At 48.0% G+C, this 15,989-nt stretch overlaps 5 protein-coding genes across 5 annotated transcripts; 3 read left to right on the top strand and 2 right to left on the bottom strand.

Annotated features, from left to right (window-relative positions):
- Positions 1 to 2,825: 2,825 nt before the first annotated feature.
- On the bottom strand, positions 2,826 to 4,451 carry F5891DRAFT_558179 (uncharacterized protein). The gene is made up of 10 exons (XM_041372256.1): positions 4,448 to 4,451; positions 4,242 to 4,383; positions 4,186 to 4,192; positions 4,077 to 4,133; positions 3,838 to 4,027; positions 3,756 to 3,779; positions 3,646 to 3,699; positions 3,567 to 3,591; positions 3,189 to 3,514; positions 2,826 to 3,129 (listed from the first exon to the last, which is right to left on the bottom strand). Exons 2-10 carry the CDS (start codon positions 4,306 to 4,308, stop codon positions 2,983 to 2,985), a joined length of 897 nt encoding a protein of 298 aa, XP_041231863.1. The 5' UTR covers positions 4,309 to 4,383; positions 4,448 to 4,451; the 3' UTR covers positions 2,826 to 2,982.
- A 3,306-nt stretch (positions 4,452 to 7,757) lies between these two features.
- F5891DRAFT_558161 (uncharacterized protein) lies at positions 7,758 to 10,201 on the top strand. Its single transcript, XM_041372255.1, has 5 exons — positions 7,758 to 8,267; positions 8,330 to 8,934; positions 8,989 to 9,611; positions 9,665 to 9,779; positions 9,837 to 10,201. Exons 1-5 carry the CDS (start codon positions 7,947 to 7,949, stop codon positions 10,081 to 10,083), a joined length of 1,911 nt encoding a protein of 636 aa, XP_041231862.1. The 5' UTR covers positions 7,758 to 7,946; the 3' UTR covers positions 10,084 to 10,201.
- Positions 10,202 to 10,702: 501 nt separating this feature from the next.
- On the top strand, positions 10,703 to 12,432 carry F5891DRAFT_1004896 (uncharacterized protein). Its single transcript, XM_041360370.1, has 5 exons — positions 10,703 to 10,918; positions 10,974 to 11,032; positions 11,086 to 11,171; positions 11,224 to 11,818; positions 11,872 to 12,432. The coding sequence occupies exons 1-5, from the start codon at positions 10,828 to 10,830 to the stop codon at positions 12,112 to 12,114; spliced, it is 1,074 nt and encodes a 357-aa protein (XP_041231861.1). The 5' UTR covers positions 10,703 to 10,827; the 3' UTR covers positions 12,115 to 12,432.
- Positions 12,433 to 12,656: 224 nt separating this feature from the next.
- F5891DRAFT_1004892 (kinase-like domain-containing protein) lies at positions 12,657 to 13,809 on the bottom strand. Its single transcript, XM_041360369.1, has 5 exons — positions 13,355 to 13,809; positions 13,260 to 13,301; positions 13,190 to 13,210; positions 13,000 to 13,137; positions 12,657 to 12,952 (listed from the first exon to the last, which is right to left on the bottom strand). Exons 1-5 carry the CDS (start codon positions 13,385 to 13,387, stop codon positions 12,737 to 12,739), a joined length of 450 nt encoding a protein of 149 aa, XP_041231860.1. The 5' UTR covers positions 13,388 to 13,809; the 3' UTR covers positions 12,657 to 12,736.
- A 557-nt stretch (positions 13,810 to 14,366) lies between these two features.
- On the top strand, positions 14,367 to 15,424 carry F5891DRAFT_558103 (uncharacterized protein). The gene is made up of 2 exons (XM_041372254.1): positions 14,367 to 15,173; positions 15,228 to 15,424. Exons 1-2 carry the CDS (start codon positions 14,634 to 14,636, stop codon positions 15,303 to 15,305), a joined length of 618 nt encoding a protein of 205 aa, XP_041231859.1. The 5' UTR covers positions 14,367 to 14,633; the 3' UTR covers positions 15,306 to 15,424.
- Positions 15,425 to 15,989: the final 565 nt, after the last annotated feature.

The raw sequence follows: 15,989 nt of genomic DNA, 5'->3' as shown, positions 1-15,989 counted from the left end.
CTGGGGTGATCGTCGATGATTGATGCGCCCATTACCATGCGTTACATGCATTTGCAGTTTGTTAGTACAATCTGGAGTACTGCAATAAAGTAAATATGAACCAGGTGTACATAGAACATTAAACATAGAACATAGAACATAGGTAACATCTAAATTGAAAGATACAAGCCTGGAGCAATATGACGCCGCTTCAGCTAACAACACAGTCACAAAGTCTTCTTCAAATCCAGGGATCCCCTTGGCCTTTCCTTTTCCCTCCTATGGGGATGTATTTCCCTCTTCGTTGACCTTGGAGGTGGAAGTTGAGATCTGAGGAGTGTGTAAGTGACATGAAAAAGGGTTACTAGACGAGTGAGGACATACGGAATCATCAGGCAGGTCAAAAGGTTCAAAGATAGTGAGGCATGACTCCTGATCCGGAGGTAGAAAATCCTCAAGGTAGATCTCAGCTTCCTCGAGGAATTTCTCGGTATTTGCACGGTGGTGGGCAAAAATCTGTGCCTCCTCCATGTCAGATCGTAAATCAGCCAAAGCCTGCAACTGTAGGGTCGTAGTCCGCTGCATTTCAGCTATTTGGCGTATTGCGTGCTTGGCATGCCGCATTTCAGCGTGCTTGTAGGCCATCATGTAGCCAATTTCGTCCTCATGCTGCGGCGCACAGGTACGCAAGACGTGCATCATGCACTCCTGGTCGGGAAATTCGTCGCACTCTTGAGCAAGGAGGGCAATTTGGGTAGGCTGATCCACAGGCTGCTGCTGGTAACGCAGAGCCCATGCACGTTCACGCTGCTCGGCGAGATACAGCGTAGCACGCGCACGCGCAGAGAGTAAGACTACGGGGCGGTAGGGATAGTAGTCGAGAGAATAGGGACTCGTTCGGACAGGTTCAGTGAAGAAAATCATGATGCGAATGAAGCAAAGATGAGTTGATGGAAGATGTCATGTCGAGCAGCGAGTTTTATAGCTGAATAATCGGTGGACTTGTGGACTGGATGAATAACAAACCACTTAATTGAGCAGACGCGTCCACTAGATTCGGTAAAGCGCGATCACGGTTTGCACGATAATCACATTATTGCCACGATGCAACGAGCAAGTACCACAATTGCTCAAGAGCTCCGTATCCACTAGTCAAGCGGCTGATGACTCTCTTGAACCACGCGCATGACTTGATCATGCGCGGCTGGACCATTAAAGACCTACTGCAAATGGTGGATGAGCTGCACGTGAGCGGCGTAACATAATGTTCATTTGCTTCCTTGTAGCAAACGCCATTACCAATGCTGGATTTGCGCCCACTTGCCTGAATGTGGAAAAAAGCATTGTAAAGCGTACTCTGGAGGTACATGTGTACACTGTGATGGTAGGCGCACCTATGGGCTCCAAGTCCCCGGGATGAAGAAAATGTGTTAGCGATGGTAACACTACTCTGGACTCTTAGCATTTGTATCGCTGTCGCTCTAAGTTAGGGGAATGGTGCATTCTGCAATCGTGCTGGCACTGAGAACAAGTTGAGTTCGCGCGCCCGATGCAGCAACCTGTCCGAGTCGTTTCGACCTTCCACTGCTCCCTGAAGTGCGCGAGTTCGATAGGCTCATGCTCTGGTGTTGAGATATATCATGCCTGTCATCCCTGCGGTCATTCCACGCCTGGTAGTCAAATGTCTGGGGTGCGCTAGGCTATCGGCAGTGGTCCAGCACCGATGATGGATATGATGGTGTTCGGTTTCGAAGCTGTCACGGTGCTACATCTTTGTTGACATTCCTGACTAACCACTCCAAAATTAAACAACGTCGGTGAGTGAAGGAAAATAGAATCTTGCCTATCGATTTGGAACCAGTTGGAATGTGCAGCAACACCGTAACAGCATGACTCGACGAGTAGATGTCATCTCACGCAGAATGGACATTGCACCCGATGCCGGCGGTTCAAATTCTCGGTCTCAATTCTCCTCAAGTACTACATCCTAGAGCTTGAGTTCTTGCGCACTGGCAACGTTCATCGGACCTTCCTGAACTCTCGTTTGGAGAGATGCCTTTGCTGGCTATACCCCATATCCTGCGCTCTTGCGAGGCTTAACGAGCACGCTAGATGATACTAGATAGATGAGCACCAATAGACTTACTTCAAGGGTTCGACTCGGAAGACAGGAAAGCAAGTCATGGTTTACTACTACCTATCTCACACCACGTATCTCCTCCAGCGAGTCACCACATCACTAGTATCAATTCAGATGCCTCTATTACATAATCGTGGGCTATGAGCGGCCCACGACTCTTGGTTTGTCGGTTCGACGGTTGCAACCCGCACAGATAAAATGCTGTGATTATGATTATGATTGTCAATTTACAGCGTGTCTGCCGGGAATCACTCACCATTCAATATTCATCAGACAGCAGGGAGCGACTTTCACGCATACGTAAAGGAGTCCCATCATGTATCAGGTCCCATTGGTGCCTGGTTGCAATCTCTATATTGGAATGTGGGGCCAGTTTAACCGCCCTTGTCAGATCGACAATGTCACGCTAAAGTCGCGCTGCTTTGCGCTGTACATGTCTCCCGTCAGCTCCCACATCAGCGTCTGCTACATTCCTTTATTGCTTGTGATTCCATGATCCTGGCTCAAGTGACTTTGGAAAGCGTGCAATCTGTCACAACATTAGTGGGTTCGCTCGTTGGCTCGCTGGATAATTATGCCAATGGGATACCGTTCTTCATGGGAAGCTGTATGGACTCAATTTGGTGTCGAGATGCGATATGATTCATCTGAGAAGCATCAAAGTTGTCTCCGATTTTGATTGATACATCAACGCTCATACCTGTCAGTGTCATTTGCGCCAAGCTAACCCGAGCAACAACTCCTATCTTTCACACCATTTGATACTGCATCCTCCGAGATCAATCTCTCTCCTACCCAATCATTTCCTCCTGTGCTATAGACGACGACGCTCACGCCCGCACCCTTGCATTTAGATATGATATTCATTGGGCAATCTCTGTCTGTAATTTGCGAACAAAGGACGTTGACCTCCAAGGATCTAGAGTGTATGAGTATCTCTCATATGATCCAAGATTAGAATGAGAGCGTCTAAGACCGCCGCGAACAATAATGAGGAGAGGGGTCATTGTCTATGTTTAAACCTTCATCAGTCATCATGTTTGTAGACGCTCAGGAACTGGAGGCTTACAGCGACTTGTATTGCAATGTTGCTTCCCACTAACCCTGCAATATTACCTGCTGCCCATAGACAAAATATCACGCATGTACAGGCTGCGATGAGCGCCCCAGATTCCACGATCGTTATGATGGTGCCTTTGTACCTGAAGCCGCCGCCGGAGGTCAGAGCAGCTGTCTGCTGACCTGTTTGCCAGATGCGGTACACGATACCAGCAGTTACTGTAACATTTAAGATCATCTCGAGTGACCATCCAGACAATGAGAGGACTCGAAAGGTATACGAAAAGATGCTAGCATTCTTAGGCGCGAGCAAGGCGACGGCGACAGAAGCGGTAGCTGTGGAAGTCATGTTCACAAGATGATACAGCGACCAGAAGATGATGCATACCACAGTGAGCTACCCACATAATGAGCTAAAGAAGAGGTTCAGTATCATTAACAGCGTCCAATTCCATGATCTGAATTACCGGTAGAATGCAAACTTTGAAATTCTGATTCCAGACGACGTAGAGTCTCCATATCTTTGAATGATCTATGTATGAGAATACACATGTATTTTCTCGCTGCACGTACTGACCAAAAGTAGTTCTTGAGCAAGTGACTGCATCGACAATTATTTCGTCCGAAGTCGAGCGAGCGAGATCAAATTTCAGACTCACATTGACAATATAGATTAACTGACCAGCTAAGAAAATGTAGTTTCCGGTAGCTGCGTAGTACAAGTTTGCCCCGTCAGGAGTAGCAGCAATCGTCGTGTTTGTGAATGCAATCATTGCTTGTATAAACATCAATATCACATGTGCAGTTGACATCGCGAATTGAAACGAGGTAGCACAGAGCAGAAGCTTGCTGTAAACAATTCAGGACGCAGACGAGAGGACAATGGTGAAATATTCACCTGTGGGCTGGACTCCTAATGTAGATGACACAAACACATGTACCGAATAATATGCAACTACGATTTTTATTTAGATTGACCTATGCCTCATGGGAAGTGAACGAATTACTTGATTCCTGCAAAAGTGTTCAACATCTACAATTCCCAACAAAGTTTCCACTCTACCGTAAAGTATGGCCGCTAGCCACATACACGTGAGATTCATCTGGGCAAGCGTCTGCCCAGAAGACATTTTACTTGATGATATTAGAAGAGTTGAATGCGAAGGGTCTTTATGAGTAATTCCATCAACAGAGTTTTATAGCGGCTGCGGGCGGCAAGGCTTCAGCGTGACGCAATAGCGCTGTGGAAATGAACACCGATAAACTTGCACTTGCTCCAATGATTCGAAAGCAGGAAAGCGTGTCATTGCCTCCATCATGATCGTAGGCTACGCGCAGCTGTGCCCCAGGGGTCAGGAGTTAGGTTTGTCAGTTCCTTCGACAGTTGCAACACACAGATCAAATGCTGTAATGACATTCGTCAATTTTACGACGTCTTTTCCGGGAATCACTTACCAAGAGATCCGAATTCAACATAGTTTCGTAAGTCACTCCAAGTGACTTCCATACTCCTACTGTATTTGTCATTTGAAACTCCGCCCGGGTCTTGAACGTGGCATATGCTTGATCCACCAAGCTTAGCCCATGAATGTTCCCCAATACAACGAGCTGAATGAATTTGTAACACTTGCAGCAGTGGGTCCTTGCCCGTGTTGGGATCCTGATTTTTGCAGAATTCTCAGACTCCAGCTCGCAGACTCACTGGCACTTCATCATGGGCGCTCGAGGATTGGACTTGTGATACTACTGCCCGTAATATGGGGTCGATGCTTCTAGTTAGGATCGCCGGCCAGGGCAGCCTTTCTCGGATTCACCCCAAAACACCTTCCCTTCTTTATGATACAGTCCGTTCGCGAAGTTCACCTTTCCAGACTCTGATCACGCTGGAATGATTCTAAGCCACCTCTAACTTTCAAATTGAATCTTCCACCTGTTGCCAATTTCAAGACTAAAGACCACCCTATCGGAACAGTGGTAGGGTGCAGAAGCTCTCAATGATCGGCGGAGAAATTCTGTCCGCAAGGTCAGTCTTGATTAAAGTAGTGATCATGTCATCTGACAAGTTTCGAAGCAGTCAATTGAGTTCAGAGTTCCTACCGGGTTGAGATGTGTCTCAGCCACATTTCTAACCGATTAGAACCAGGACCACCTTGGTCACGGATCATATAGCACAGTGACATGGAATATGAAGGAGAAGTTGATAAAGGCGTAACTTTCTTACCATTCATGTTCGTGATACGTTTCTGACATTGACAGGTAGGGGGTTGCTAGCGAGCTGTGACCGTCACCTGCCTAGTACCATGTAGCGCTGAGCACTTGACTCGGTGGATATCGCCGCTAGAATGCACAAATACGGTCACATGCACAACCATGTGAGTATTTTGGCTCCGTCCCAGGAACATTCATAAGAGCTAGTTCGGCAACTCGATATTTTCGATATTTTTCAATATTTGCTTTGGCATGTTTGCGAAAATGTTCACCGGCATCGTTCCGAGATGTCGGAGCTCGAACCTTGCTTCTCTCCTACTGTACATATTATCAATGGATGTATACCCTCATCTAACCCTAGAGCGGCGTAAGAGGCTTTTTGCTGGTGCGGTCGCGATCACTGCGATCTGTGCACAGTACACTACTCTTCTCATGGCCCAACCTGAAGTCAATGCTCCCCCTCACTCCAAGGCCCCACCAGCGCAGTGGAATGATGTCGAGACTGTTACCCTTGTAGACTATCTCTATGATCATCGCTCAGAGGCTGAAGGGGCAGGCAACTTCAAGCAGCAGGTTCTTGGCTCTGCTGCAGAGTTCATCAACAATCATGAGGCGCTTCAATCCACTCGCGCAGGTCCACTGAAGACAGCGAAATCAACTCGAAACAAGTGGACATCAGTAAGCCCTATTTGATCTCATCTGATCTAAGCTGACGAGTCTCATCTAGCTTAAAAACATATTTCATGCTATCGAGAAGTACCGCAACCAGACAGGGGTCCACTGGGACAATGAGACTGGAGCTGGGATTGAAGGAACTGCGGCTGCGGCTGTATGGACATCGTATGTCAAGGTATGTCCCCTCTTCGTCATATTGATTTGAGCGCTGACTTTTGTCAGGCAAATAACCTCATGCGTCCTTTCCGCAACAGGGGATGGGAGCATTATGAAAAAATGCAGACCATCATCCCATTGGGCGGCGCTAGAGGGCGGCACGTCTTCCGTCCAGGTGGCGCTGCTCCCTCCACCACCAATGCTGATAACGATCTTGCGGATGCTGCTGGCCCATCAAGCACTGCTGCTGTTCCTGCTGCTCCAAGCGCTGCTGCTGTTCCTGCTGCTCCAAGCGCTGCTGCTGTTCCCGCTTCTGCAGGCCCATTAAGCACTGCCGCCACCCGGGGGACCGAACCATCTGGAAAGCGCACGTATCTTGAATAGAACGGGTCCGACGTGAAGATGATAAGCATCTTGCGGAAATAACTACATACTATTAGATACTGTCACTTGAAATAAAATAAAATAAACTCACCGTGAAATCGTTTCGTTCGAGCGTTGAAATCTCTCCGCAACATGCCTGATTGATAGGCCAGTCACAGGTGTAAAGAAAAATCGCAAGTTGTTCCTCGAGGGACACAAACTTGGAGTCTGAATGGCCCATGGTGCGAAGCTCGGAGATAAGCTCCACAAATGCATTGGCGCGCATGCCAAGCTCACACCTGATGCGCTCTGGGTGACCAGTGAGCAACTCGATCACCCAGTCTTGCCCAGTTAGCGCTGAAGTGTGATAGGGCTCGGGATCTTTGGGATATATTGATTGTAGGATGCCGTGCGTAGAAGCAACAACGATGCTGATTACGAGTACCATGCATTTGAGGAGTCGTTCCCGGACCTCTGGCCGAGGATTCGTCATGAGCGCTGCTAGGCGTTGGCGCTCCATCGCGAACCCCAGTGGTTGGGGATCCATCAAGGTATATACCCTACCCTCATTATCACTGATCTTGTTGATAAGCTCAAATTCAAGCTCCGAATCGCCTTGGACTTAGGGGGAGCATTGACTTCAGGTTGGGCCATGAGAAGAGTAGTGTACTGTGCACAGATCGCAGTGATCGCGACCGCACCAGCAAAAAGCCTCTTACGCCGCTCTAGGGTTAGATGAGGGTATACATCCATTGATAATATGTACAGTAGGAGAGAAGCAAGGTTCGAGCTCCGACATCTCGGAACGATGCCGGTGAACATTTTCGCAAACATGCCAAAGCAAATATTGAAAAATATCGAAAATATCGAGTTGCCGAACTAGCTCTAAATGACATTATCAAAATAGAAACAGCATATTGAGACGGCATAGTTCTAACCGGTGGTGGCGTTCTGATAGTTCGCCTGCTACTTCATGGTCCGACATCATTGCAAGCGCTAGCACAATATTCCAGCTGACCGCCTTCACATCAGGGATCTTGGGTCCTTTGGCCTGGAACTGGTTTCTAGTATGGAGATCTACTGAATTGAGTTTGCTAGAATGAGGCTTTGGCCGATCTGGGGTCAAGTCTGATCCCCCTTACTTTGGCCTAGACTTCGTGCCAGACGACTACTCCACAGAATTCATCGAAGAAACGACGTGCGAGTGCTCCTGTCCAAATATTCACTGCGCTGTGCGGTCACAGAATTGGTCAATCCTTCTTATTCTCCGAATGAAAAGTACAATATATATTGTGGGTTTCGGTGTTGTTCACACTAGAAGAGCCTTTTCCAACACATCACACCTTCAATATCACTTACGCTTACCATGGATTTCGGGGGAGACGTGTTAGGCTATTGGGGTCGAAACATCATCCAAGAGTATGATAATGCTCTGTTCAAAAAGCTTCCTGGGCATTCTGGGCCCCTGGCTGGTCGTCGACAGACCCAGCAGCTACCGCTCTCCAAGGTTGGCTTTCGTAAGACAGCCTACCCGGTTGGAATTTTAGGGGCAGGAGTTGGTGGTTTATACACCGCTCTCATGCTAGATTCGCTGGATATCAAGTACGAAATCTTGGAGGCGTCGGACCACGCCGGTGGCCGCCTCTTCACCTACAAGTTCCCAAAAGGCAAAGAATATGATTACTACGTATGTTACTCGTTTGATGCTGCTGTACCGATGATTAACCTCTTGTCTCTCTCGCTAACTAGGATGTTGGGGCCATGAGGTACCCCCTGCCACAGAAGGACAGTGAAGGCAATTACAAGACCGGTATTATGAAGCGCCTGGGCGAGTTAATCAACTATACAAAGCTCAACGACGGTCCCGAGCCTCTAAAGTCCACACTTATTGATTACTATTACAAGGCGAGGGAAGAAGGATCTTTCCTCTACTTCAACAATGAACGCTACCAAGTCTCTGAGGTATCGCATCCTCCTGACTTCTGTGCCCGGGAAATGGGCGTCGAGTCTGAGTATGTTGCTGTGGGAGTAGAGAAGATTGTCGACGACGTCGTTGAGCCATTCGCCCGCATGCTCATAAACGATTTGGAGAAGCAGGTTAATAAGGGGTGGGAGGTCATGAAGGCAAACGACGCATATTCGCTTCGCGCATACATGTCGTTCAAGTACATTCCCAGCGTCGACCTCAAACTCCCGCCTATGCATCTTACCACCAATGTTATCAATTGGTGCGAGACGTTCGACAACAGCACCGGCTCGTATGACCGCGGATTAACTGAAGCAGTTCTCGACACGCTGGCGTTCGCCAAGGCCGATTCGGGAGTCATCGGTGAAGTAGAATGGAAGTGTTTCAAGTAAGCACGCCCGTTGTCTCCGAACTCATGCTCTCACACGTCCCGTACCCACAGAGGCGGTTCTCACGTGCTCGTCGACTACATGACGAAGTACATCACTGCTGAAGGCACCAATGATCTCATTAAGCTCAACAAGAATGTCACCCGCATCTCTGAAGGTGGCGAAGACACCATGCAGGTTTCTGTGCGGGGCGAGTATAATAGCCGCACATATTCACATGTCATATCGACCATCCCTCTGCCGTGCCTGCGGACGATTGATCTCTCTGGTGCTGGTTTGAACGTGATGCAGAAAAACGCCTTGCGCAAGCTGCAGTACGGTCCTTCAATCAAAATTGGGGTCCGCTTCAAATCAGCGTGGTGGACGGACCTATTCGATATCGTAGGAGGCCAGTCATTCACTGACCTTCCTATTCGAACTATCGTCTACCCCTCTTACGGGGTCGATTCTAGCTCACCGTCCACAGTGCTGATCGCGAGCTACTGTTGGACAAATGATGCAGAGCGCTTGGGAGCGCTCGTCAGCACCGGTAAAGAAGAGTACATCGAGCAACTCAAGGAACTCGTGCTGCGCAATCTCGCAGAAGTACACAGTGGTCGCGCCACTTATGATTTCTTGTCGGAACAATTCTTGGATATGCATGCATGGGACTGGAACTACGACCCGCTCACTATGGGTGAGTCTGTAAATGTTGATGTGATCCAATCGATGCTTACTCGCTCCACTAAGGTGCCTTTGCGTACTTCGGGCCCGGAGATTTCGAGCATTTGTACACATCTCTCAGTTGTCCAAATCACAACAAGAGGTTCCATTTCGCTGGAGAGGCTATCAGCACCCGTCATGCGTGAGTGAAGCAGTCGTCTTTGGGATGATTGCAATTCAAAGGCAATGCCACTTGTAGTTGGGTTGTTGGTGCATTGGATAGTGCATGGCGCGCAGTGTACGAGTACCTGCTCTCTTCTGGACAGCCTCAAACCACTATTGACAAATTCTTCGAACTGTGGGGGGAGAACGTTGAGTGGGTATATCCATCGTCCTTGTATGATGATGAAGGGCGCGGTGCAGGGGATCCGGACGCGAACACCATGCTACGAGTCCACATGGCGTGCACATATGCTGGTGAAACATCTGGGGAGGTGAGGTTCTGAACAAGACGTAGTAGTTAGCTTGGCAATATTAACTGAATTTGTAACATCACTCACCTTGTACTATCATTGATGACTTGTTCGCTCCTAGGAACTGAAATATATCATGTGTTTCCGTCCACTTTTGAGCGCCAGCTGATTCCTGAAGAAGCTGGGGCTGCTCCACGGCGCTCAACCAGTACTTGTACTCTGCACAGCTGGACGAAGCCTAGAAGTATCAACAATCTTATTTTTTGAATGCCCGTTCCCTTATAAGTTATAACTCGTCTAACTGGGTCCACAGGAGGATGCAAATCCTGTTTTAATTTTCTGACTACGTCAAGACCCACTACTACTATGAGTCCCTTCCAACAAAATTTTGACCTTTCGCAAAGACATAATAAGTACTCGACTCGTCCATAAAATTCTCATACCATACATTAATACGCAAACTTAGTGCTGTAGTATATGAAGACTTGAATCTCCAACAAATTAGCCAAACAATGTGGCTGCAAACGTGCTTCTAGTCTGCCAGACCCGTTATTTCTCCTGATGTAACTCAGCGTATGGAATCCGGACGTATCTGCTTGACACGGTCGACCCCTATTTAACTGCACGTAGCCGTGTGACCATCACGCTGTCACCGAAAGACAACAACTTGAACTTAACGTCGACTCACCTCTCTTCTGTAGGTTGGGCGAGGGAGATTAAGCTTTCATCGGCCTACCCGACTCTATACATAAAAACAGGATTGAATTGCTTTTTGATATGTTTTCCGACGCTCCTGGGAGTCCAACACCAGCTAATTTGGCGGACATTTTCATAGAAGCCAACACCAAACTTGACGCCATTGATTTTGGTATTTATGACTCAACTTCACCAAGGCTCACGCTGATCAACATCTGATCTTCAAGGTAAATGCGGCGAAGCCCTGAAGTTCATCATGGAGCCAAACCCCGAGGAGGAGTATGCGGTATGCTGGAATTCATGGGCAGAGTGCAGGCACTCATTTGATCATTGTAACAGGAGTTTTTTGATGTTAGTCGCAAGGTATACCCAACAGTATCGCACATCATCGACTTGAATTGGATATGGTTACCGGCAAGACCAAGGTAGGGCGAATGGATCTCTCCTTGTCATTAATAATGGACCACTTTTTTGCAGATGGAGTTACTTCGAGGACGATCGCATCCTTCTCATCGAAATGCGCAGTCGCATGCACGAAGCCCCAATACAACACTTTGAATCGATATTCGGTCACTTTTTGGGTGGCTTCGTTCGCCGCCCTGTGCTTACCATAACAACCATGAACAGTCGGTTAACATCTACAGATACCGTCCCAGACATAGCAATGCAAATAGTTATACAAAATACGCGCTATTGGATTCGTAAGCCTCTTGTCATCGTGGAATGTGCATTTGCACAGGACACAGATTCAGTTCTTCGGAAAATCAAACATGAAATCGCCGGCCAACCAGAAGTTTTGATGGTCATATTGGTTGTAATTGATGAACATCAACCATATCGCTCGCCTGAACGTATGTCCGAAGCATGGCAGATGCTAAGCCAGGAGACATCATGTCGCTCAGATTCTTCGTTCGCTTCGCTTGAAGGGGATGCATCACGATCTTACAATCATCGCGTCGTGATCGCGGGCCATACATGGTGTCACCTTGGCTCTGTTCGATTTCACGTTTGGGTGCGGGGGAATGAACCCATCAACATTGATGATGATGATGATGAACTGCATGCATGTGGTGTAAGTATCTACAAACGCTCATCACCTTCGCCTCGTTGATGGCTTTACTGCAGACATTGCTTCCAAACCGAGATATGGATGCGGTCGACACCATGATCGAGAATGGCATGGTGATGATGCGGGACTCTATTGCAATTGTCTGCCAGGAGGCGGCTCTGGGCAGTGACATTACTATCATTCAAGACACTGTCGTTGCTTTCAGTCCTGATTGGGACGGCCTGCTGATGCAATTGAATTTTGAGGTCGCGGAGACAGCCTATGACCGGTACCATTCATGGTACAATTCGTCCCCCTGAGATCTCCCTGCCACCACGCCTTGCAATATCATAACGCTACAGTCCCAGATCAATTGTTATCCAGTGCTTGTCCCCCCACCAGTGTGAAGACAGGTTGTGAGAGTGTACGTGATGCATCATGTGTGGATCGTTACAGTGACCGCAGAGGCAAGAGCGCCTACTTCACAATTCCAGGTGCCGTGACACCAATATCCCATACGCGCATCCGTATTCGTCTTATTGTTCTCTGTACATATAAAGGCTTGCCACAAGACAGGTGTCAAATGTCGCCCAGGTAGAAATATGTAGATAATTTGCACGGAAAATTACAGTTTTGTACTTGAGGAATGCCCTCATTCATAAGGATTGCGTAGATGGAGGTAGGTGTATCAGTTCTTCAAGCCATACTTCGCAAAGAAAGTTGTCTGTGGAACCTTCCTCCCTTTGAAGCACATGAGTTCTGGGACAACTGTTGAGACGGGGGTTCGAGCTTGGTTCTCATATTATAGTTCCAGGCTTGTGAGCACGCTCCCATGCGAAAGGGATTGGGGCTTTGCTGAGCGCTCGATGTTGACGCGAGTTGTTTATGGATCAAAGTCACCAGTCTAATCATAACATGCTTATTTGTTCTAGTAACCTGTGACTAATTCAGGACAGCCCGTCCTTCCACAAATTCTAGGATGGCTTCGCCAGAGGGTCGATGCTCCATATCCGGTGACCAACAACTCTGAATGAAATCCCAGTCAACGTCACCTACAACAGGTGCAGGCGGCCCTCTGGGTCTTATTCCTTGCGATATGCAGTGAATTATGGCTTCATATCTGGCAACATAATGGTATGGGATCTTGCCCTCCAAAACCTGCAAGGAGATGAGCTGATTCAGTGACGATCATCCATGCTACTTACTTGCAGCATGATCCCTCCAAAAGAGTACACATCGCTTTTTGGACTGAATGCCAGTGACACATTGCCTTCATCATCGAATATCAAATATTCTGGCGCCATATATGGCGCGGTGCACGTGGGATTGGTGGGCAATAATGCCTGACTCGTGCTTTCAGGAAGGAGGGCAGAGACCAAAATCGGCGAGGCTCACTATTCCATTCTTGTCGATATTCTAAAAAAAATCAGTTGAGCGTTCATGGATCTCATGAGGGCATACGCACACCGCTCAAGTCTCCATGGATGACTGACTGCGAGTGGACTGCCTGATTCAGTGTCAATTGACTCTCGCATCAACGACAGAACACACTGAACATACGACAATTGCAAGAGAATACATGCATTTTCTCATGCACAGTTCCTTCAAAGATATGGAGACCCTGTGTAGTCTGGAATCAGAATATCAAAGTTTGCATTCTGCCGGTAATTCAGACCATGGATTCGGGCGTTGTTAATGATACTGAACTTCTTCTTCGGGTAGCCCACTGTGGTACGCATCCATCTTCTAGTTGTTGCATTGTTATGTGAACATGACTTTCACAGCTAGCGCTTCTATCGCCGTCGCCTTGCTCGGAAGAGATACGTGGTGTGAGATAGGTAGTAAACCATGGCTTGCTTTCCTGCTTTCCGAGTTGAACCATTGAAGTAAGTGCACAAAACGAGAGTTCAGGAAGGTCCGATGAATGCTGCCAGTGCGCAAGAGCAAGTTCGGAAGAGCAAGTTCTAGGATGTAGGTACTTACAGAGAATCGAGACGAGCCAAGAATTCCAACCGCCGGCATCGGGTGCAATAGTGTCCATTCTACGTGAGATGATTTCTATTGCATCTACTTACCACTCGTCGAGTTCGGGTCGTCGTGCTGTGTAGAATGACTGCAGGGATGACAGGCATGGTATATCTCAACGAGCCTATCGAATTCGCGCACTTCAGAGAGCAGTTGAATGGTGAAACGACTCGGACAGGCTGCTGCGTCGGGTGCGCGAACTCAACTTGTTCTCAGTGCCAGCACGATTGCAGAATGCACCATTCCCCTAACTTAGAGCGACAGCGATACAAATGCTAAGAGTTCAGAGTAGTGTTACCATCGCTAACACATTCTCTTCATCCCGGGAACTTGGAGCCCATAGGTGCGCCTACCGTCACAGTGTACACATGTACCTCCAGAGTACGCTTTACAATAAATTTTTTCCGCATTCAGGCAAGTGGGCGCAAATCCAGCATTGGTAATGGCGTTCGCTACAAGGAATCAAATGAACATTATGTTACGCCGCTCACATGCAGCTCATCCACCATTTGCAGTAGGTCTTTAACGGTCCAGCTGCGCATGATCAAGTCATGCGCGTGGTTCAAGAAGGTCATCAGCCGCTTGACTAGTGGATACGGAGCTCTTGAGCAATTGTGGTACTTGCTCGTTGCATCGTGGCAATAATGTGATTATTGTGCAAACCGTGGTCGCGCTTTACCGAATCTAGTGGACGTGTCTGCTCAATCAAGTGGTTTGTTATTCATCCAGTCCACAAGTCCACTGATTATTCAGCTATAAAACTCGCCGCTCGACATGACATCTTCCATCAACTCATCCTTGCTTCATTCGCATCATGATTTTCTTCACTGAACCTGTCCGAACGAGTCCCTATTCTCTCGACTACTATCCCTACCGCCCCGTAGTCTTACTCTCTGCGCGTGCGCGTGCTACGCTGTATCTCGCCGAGCAGCGTGAACGTGCATGGGCTCTGCGTTACCAGCAGCAGCCTGTGGATCAGCCTACCCAAATTGCCCTCCTTGCTCAAGAGTGCGACGAATCTCCCGACCAGGAGTGCATGATGCACGTCTTGCGTACCTGTGCGCCGCAGCATGAGGACGAAATTGGCTACATGATGGCCTACAAGCACGCTGAAATGCGGCATGCCAAGCACGCAATACGCCAGATAGCTGAAATGCAGCGGACTACGACCCTACAGTTGCAGGCTATGGCTGATTTACGATCTGACATGGAGGAGGCACAGATTTTTGCCCACCACCGTGCAAATACCGAGAAATTCCTCGAGGAAGCTGAGACCTACCTCGAGGATTTTCTACCTCCGGATCAGGAGTCATACCTCACTATCTTTGAACCTTTTGACCTGTCTGATGATTCCGTATGTCCTCACTCATCTAGTAACCCTGTTTCACGTCACTTACACACTCCTCAGATCTCAACTTCCACCTCCAAGGTCATCGTCCAGGATGAGCCTTTACTTAAGGACGTGACGGATGGAAGACTGTTATGACAGAGAGCCATCGTGCGGCAGAGTACCGGTCTGAGGTGCTCAATACGCTCCAGTCGATCCTTGGCTGTCTTTCTGGAGACACTTCGGTGCAGGCCAACGTCAACGAAGAGGGAAACACATCCCCATAGGATGGAAAAGGAAAGGCCAAGGGGATCCCTGGATTCGAAGAAGACTTTGTGACTATATTGTTAGCTGAAGCGGTGTCATATTGTTCCAGGCTTGTATCTTTTAATTTAGATGTTAGCTATGTTCTATGTTCTATGTATACTTGGTTCATACTTACTTTATTGCGGTACTCCAGATTGTACTGTTAAACAAACTGCAAATGCATGTAACGCATGGTAAGGGACGCATCAATCATCGACGATCACCCCAGCAGATTCTAGCACTCAATGAACCACAGGACGTGTGATTAACTGAAACTCAATTGTTCTATAGCTGGTTGGTCGTATGCCCATAACAAGAAATTCACCTTCAGGTCATGCGGGATCCTTGAACTCTCCAAGTCCCACAGTATGTACACATCACCCTAGGGAGTTTATTTCTGTAGATCTGGTGTTGTGCAGCGCTGTAATTTAACATCATATAGTACTGTGCGTTTTGAAATAAACACGTGAAATTGTGAATCCTATGGGGCATGTGCATGAGGCCTAGGCCTCATCTCCCTACTCCGCCAGATCAAAC

This window comes from Suillus fuscotomentosus (assembly GCF_016647785.1).
Source record: "Suillus fuscotomentosus strain FC203 chromosome Unknown F5891scaffold_5, whole genome shotgun sequence".
Lineage (NCBI taxonomy): Eukaryota > Fungi > Basidiomycota > Agaricomycetes > Boletales > Suillaceae > Suillus > Suillus fuscotomentosus.
The sequence above is the reverse complement of the archived record's forward strand: the minus strand, read 5'-3'. Positions and strand labels throughout refer to the sequence as shown.

Coding starts and splice junctions, on each gene's coding strand:
- F5891DRAFT_1004892 (XM_041360369.1), bottom strand. CDS start 13,387: ATGAGAAAATGCATGTATTCTCTTGCAATTGTC. Junction 13,302..13,354: donor TGTATTCTCTTGCAATTGTC/GTATGTTCAGTG, acceptor ACACTGAATCAG/GCAGTCCACTCGCAGTCAGT. Junction 12,953..12,999: donor TTGGAGGGATCATGCTGCAA/GTAAGTAGCATG, acceptor ATCTCCTTGCAG/GTTTTGGAGGGCAAGATCCC.
- F5891DRAFT_558161 (XM_041372255.1), top strand. CDS start 7,947: ATGGATTTCGGGGGAGACGTGTTAGGCTATTGGGGTCGAAACATCATC. Junction 8,935..8,988: donor GTAGAATGGAAGTGTTTCAA/GTAAGCACGCCC, acceptor CCGTACCCACAG/AGGCGGTTCTCACGTGCTCG. Junction 9,612..9,664: donor CTACGACCCGCTCACTATGG/GTGAGTCTGTAA, acceptor CGCTCCACTAAG/GTGCCTTTGCGTACTTCGGG.
- F5891DRAFT_558103 (XM_041372254.1), top strand. CDS start 14,634: ATGATTTTCTTCACTGAACCTGTCCGAACGAGTCCCTATTCTCTCGAC. Junction 15,174..15,227: donor TTGACCTGTCTGATGATTCC/GTATGTCCTCAC, acceptor CACACTCCTCAG/ATCTCAACTTCCACCTCCAA.
- F5891DRAFT_558179 (XM_041372256.1), bottom strand. CDS start 4,308: ATGTCTTCTGGGCAGACGCTTGCCCAGATGAATCTCACGTGTATGTGG. Junction 4,028..4,076: donor ATTAGGAGTCCAGCCCACAG/GTGAATATTTCA, acceptor AATTGTTTACAG/CAAGCTTCTGCTCTGTGCTA. Junction 3,130..3,188: donor ACATTGCAATACAAGTCGCT/GTAAGCCTCCAG, acceptor GTTTAAACATAG/ACAATGACCCCTCTCCTCAT.
- F5891DRAFT_1004896 (XM_041360370.1), top strand. CDS start 10,828: ATGTTTTCCGACGCTCCTGGGAGTCCAACACCAGCTAATTTGGCGGAC. Junction 11,172..11,223: donor TGGTTACCGGCAAGACCAAG/GTAGGGCGAATG, acceptor ACTTTTTTGCAG/ATGGAGTTACTTCGAGGACG. Junction 11,819..11,871: donor ATGAACTGCATGCATGTGGT/GTAAGTATCTAC, acceptor GCTTTACTGCAG/ACATTGCTTCCAAACCGAGA.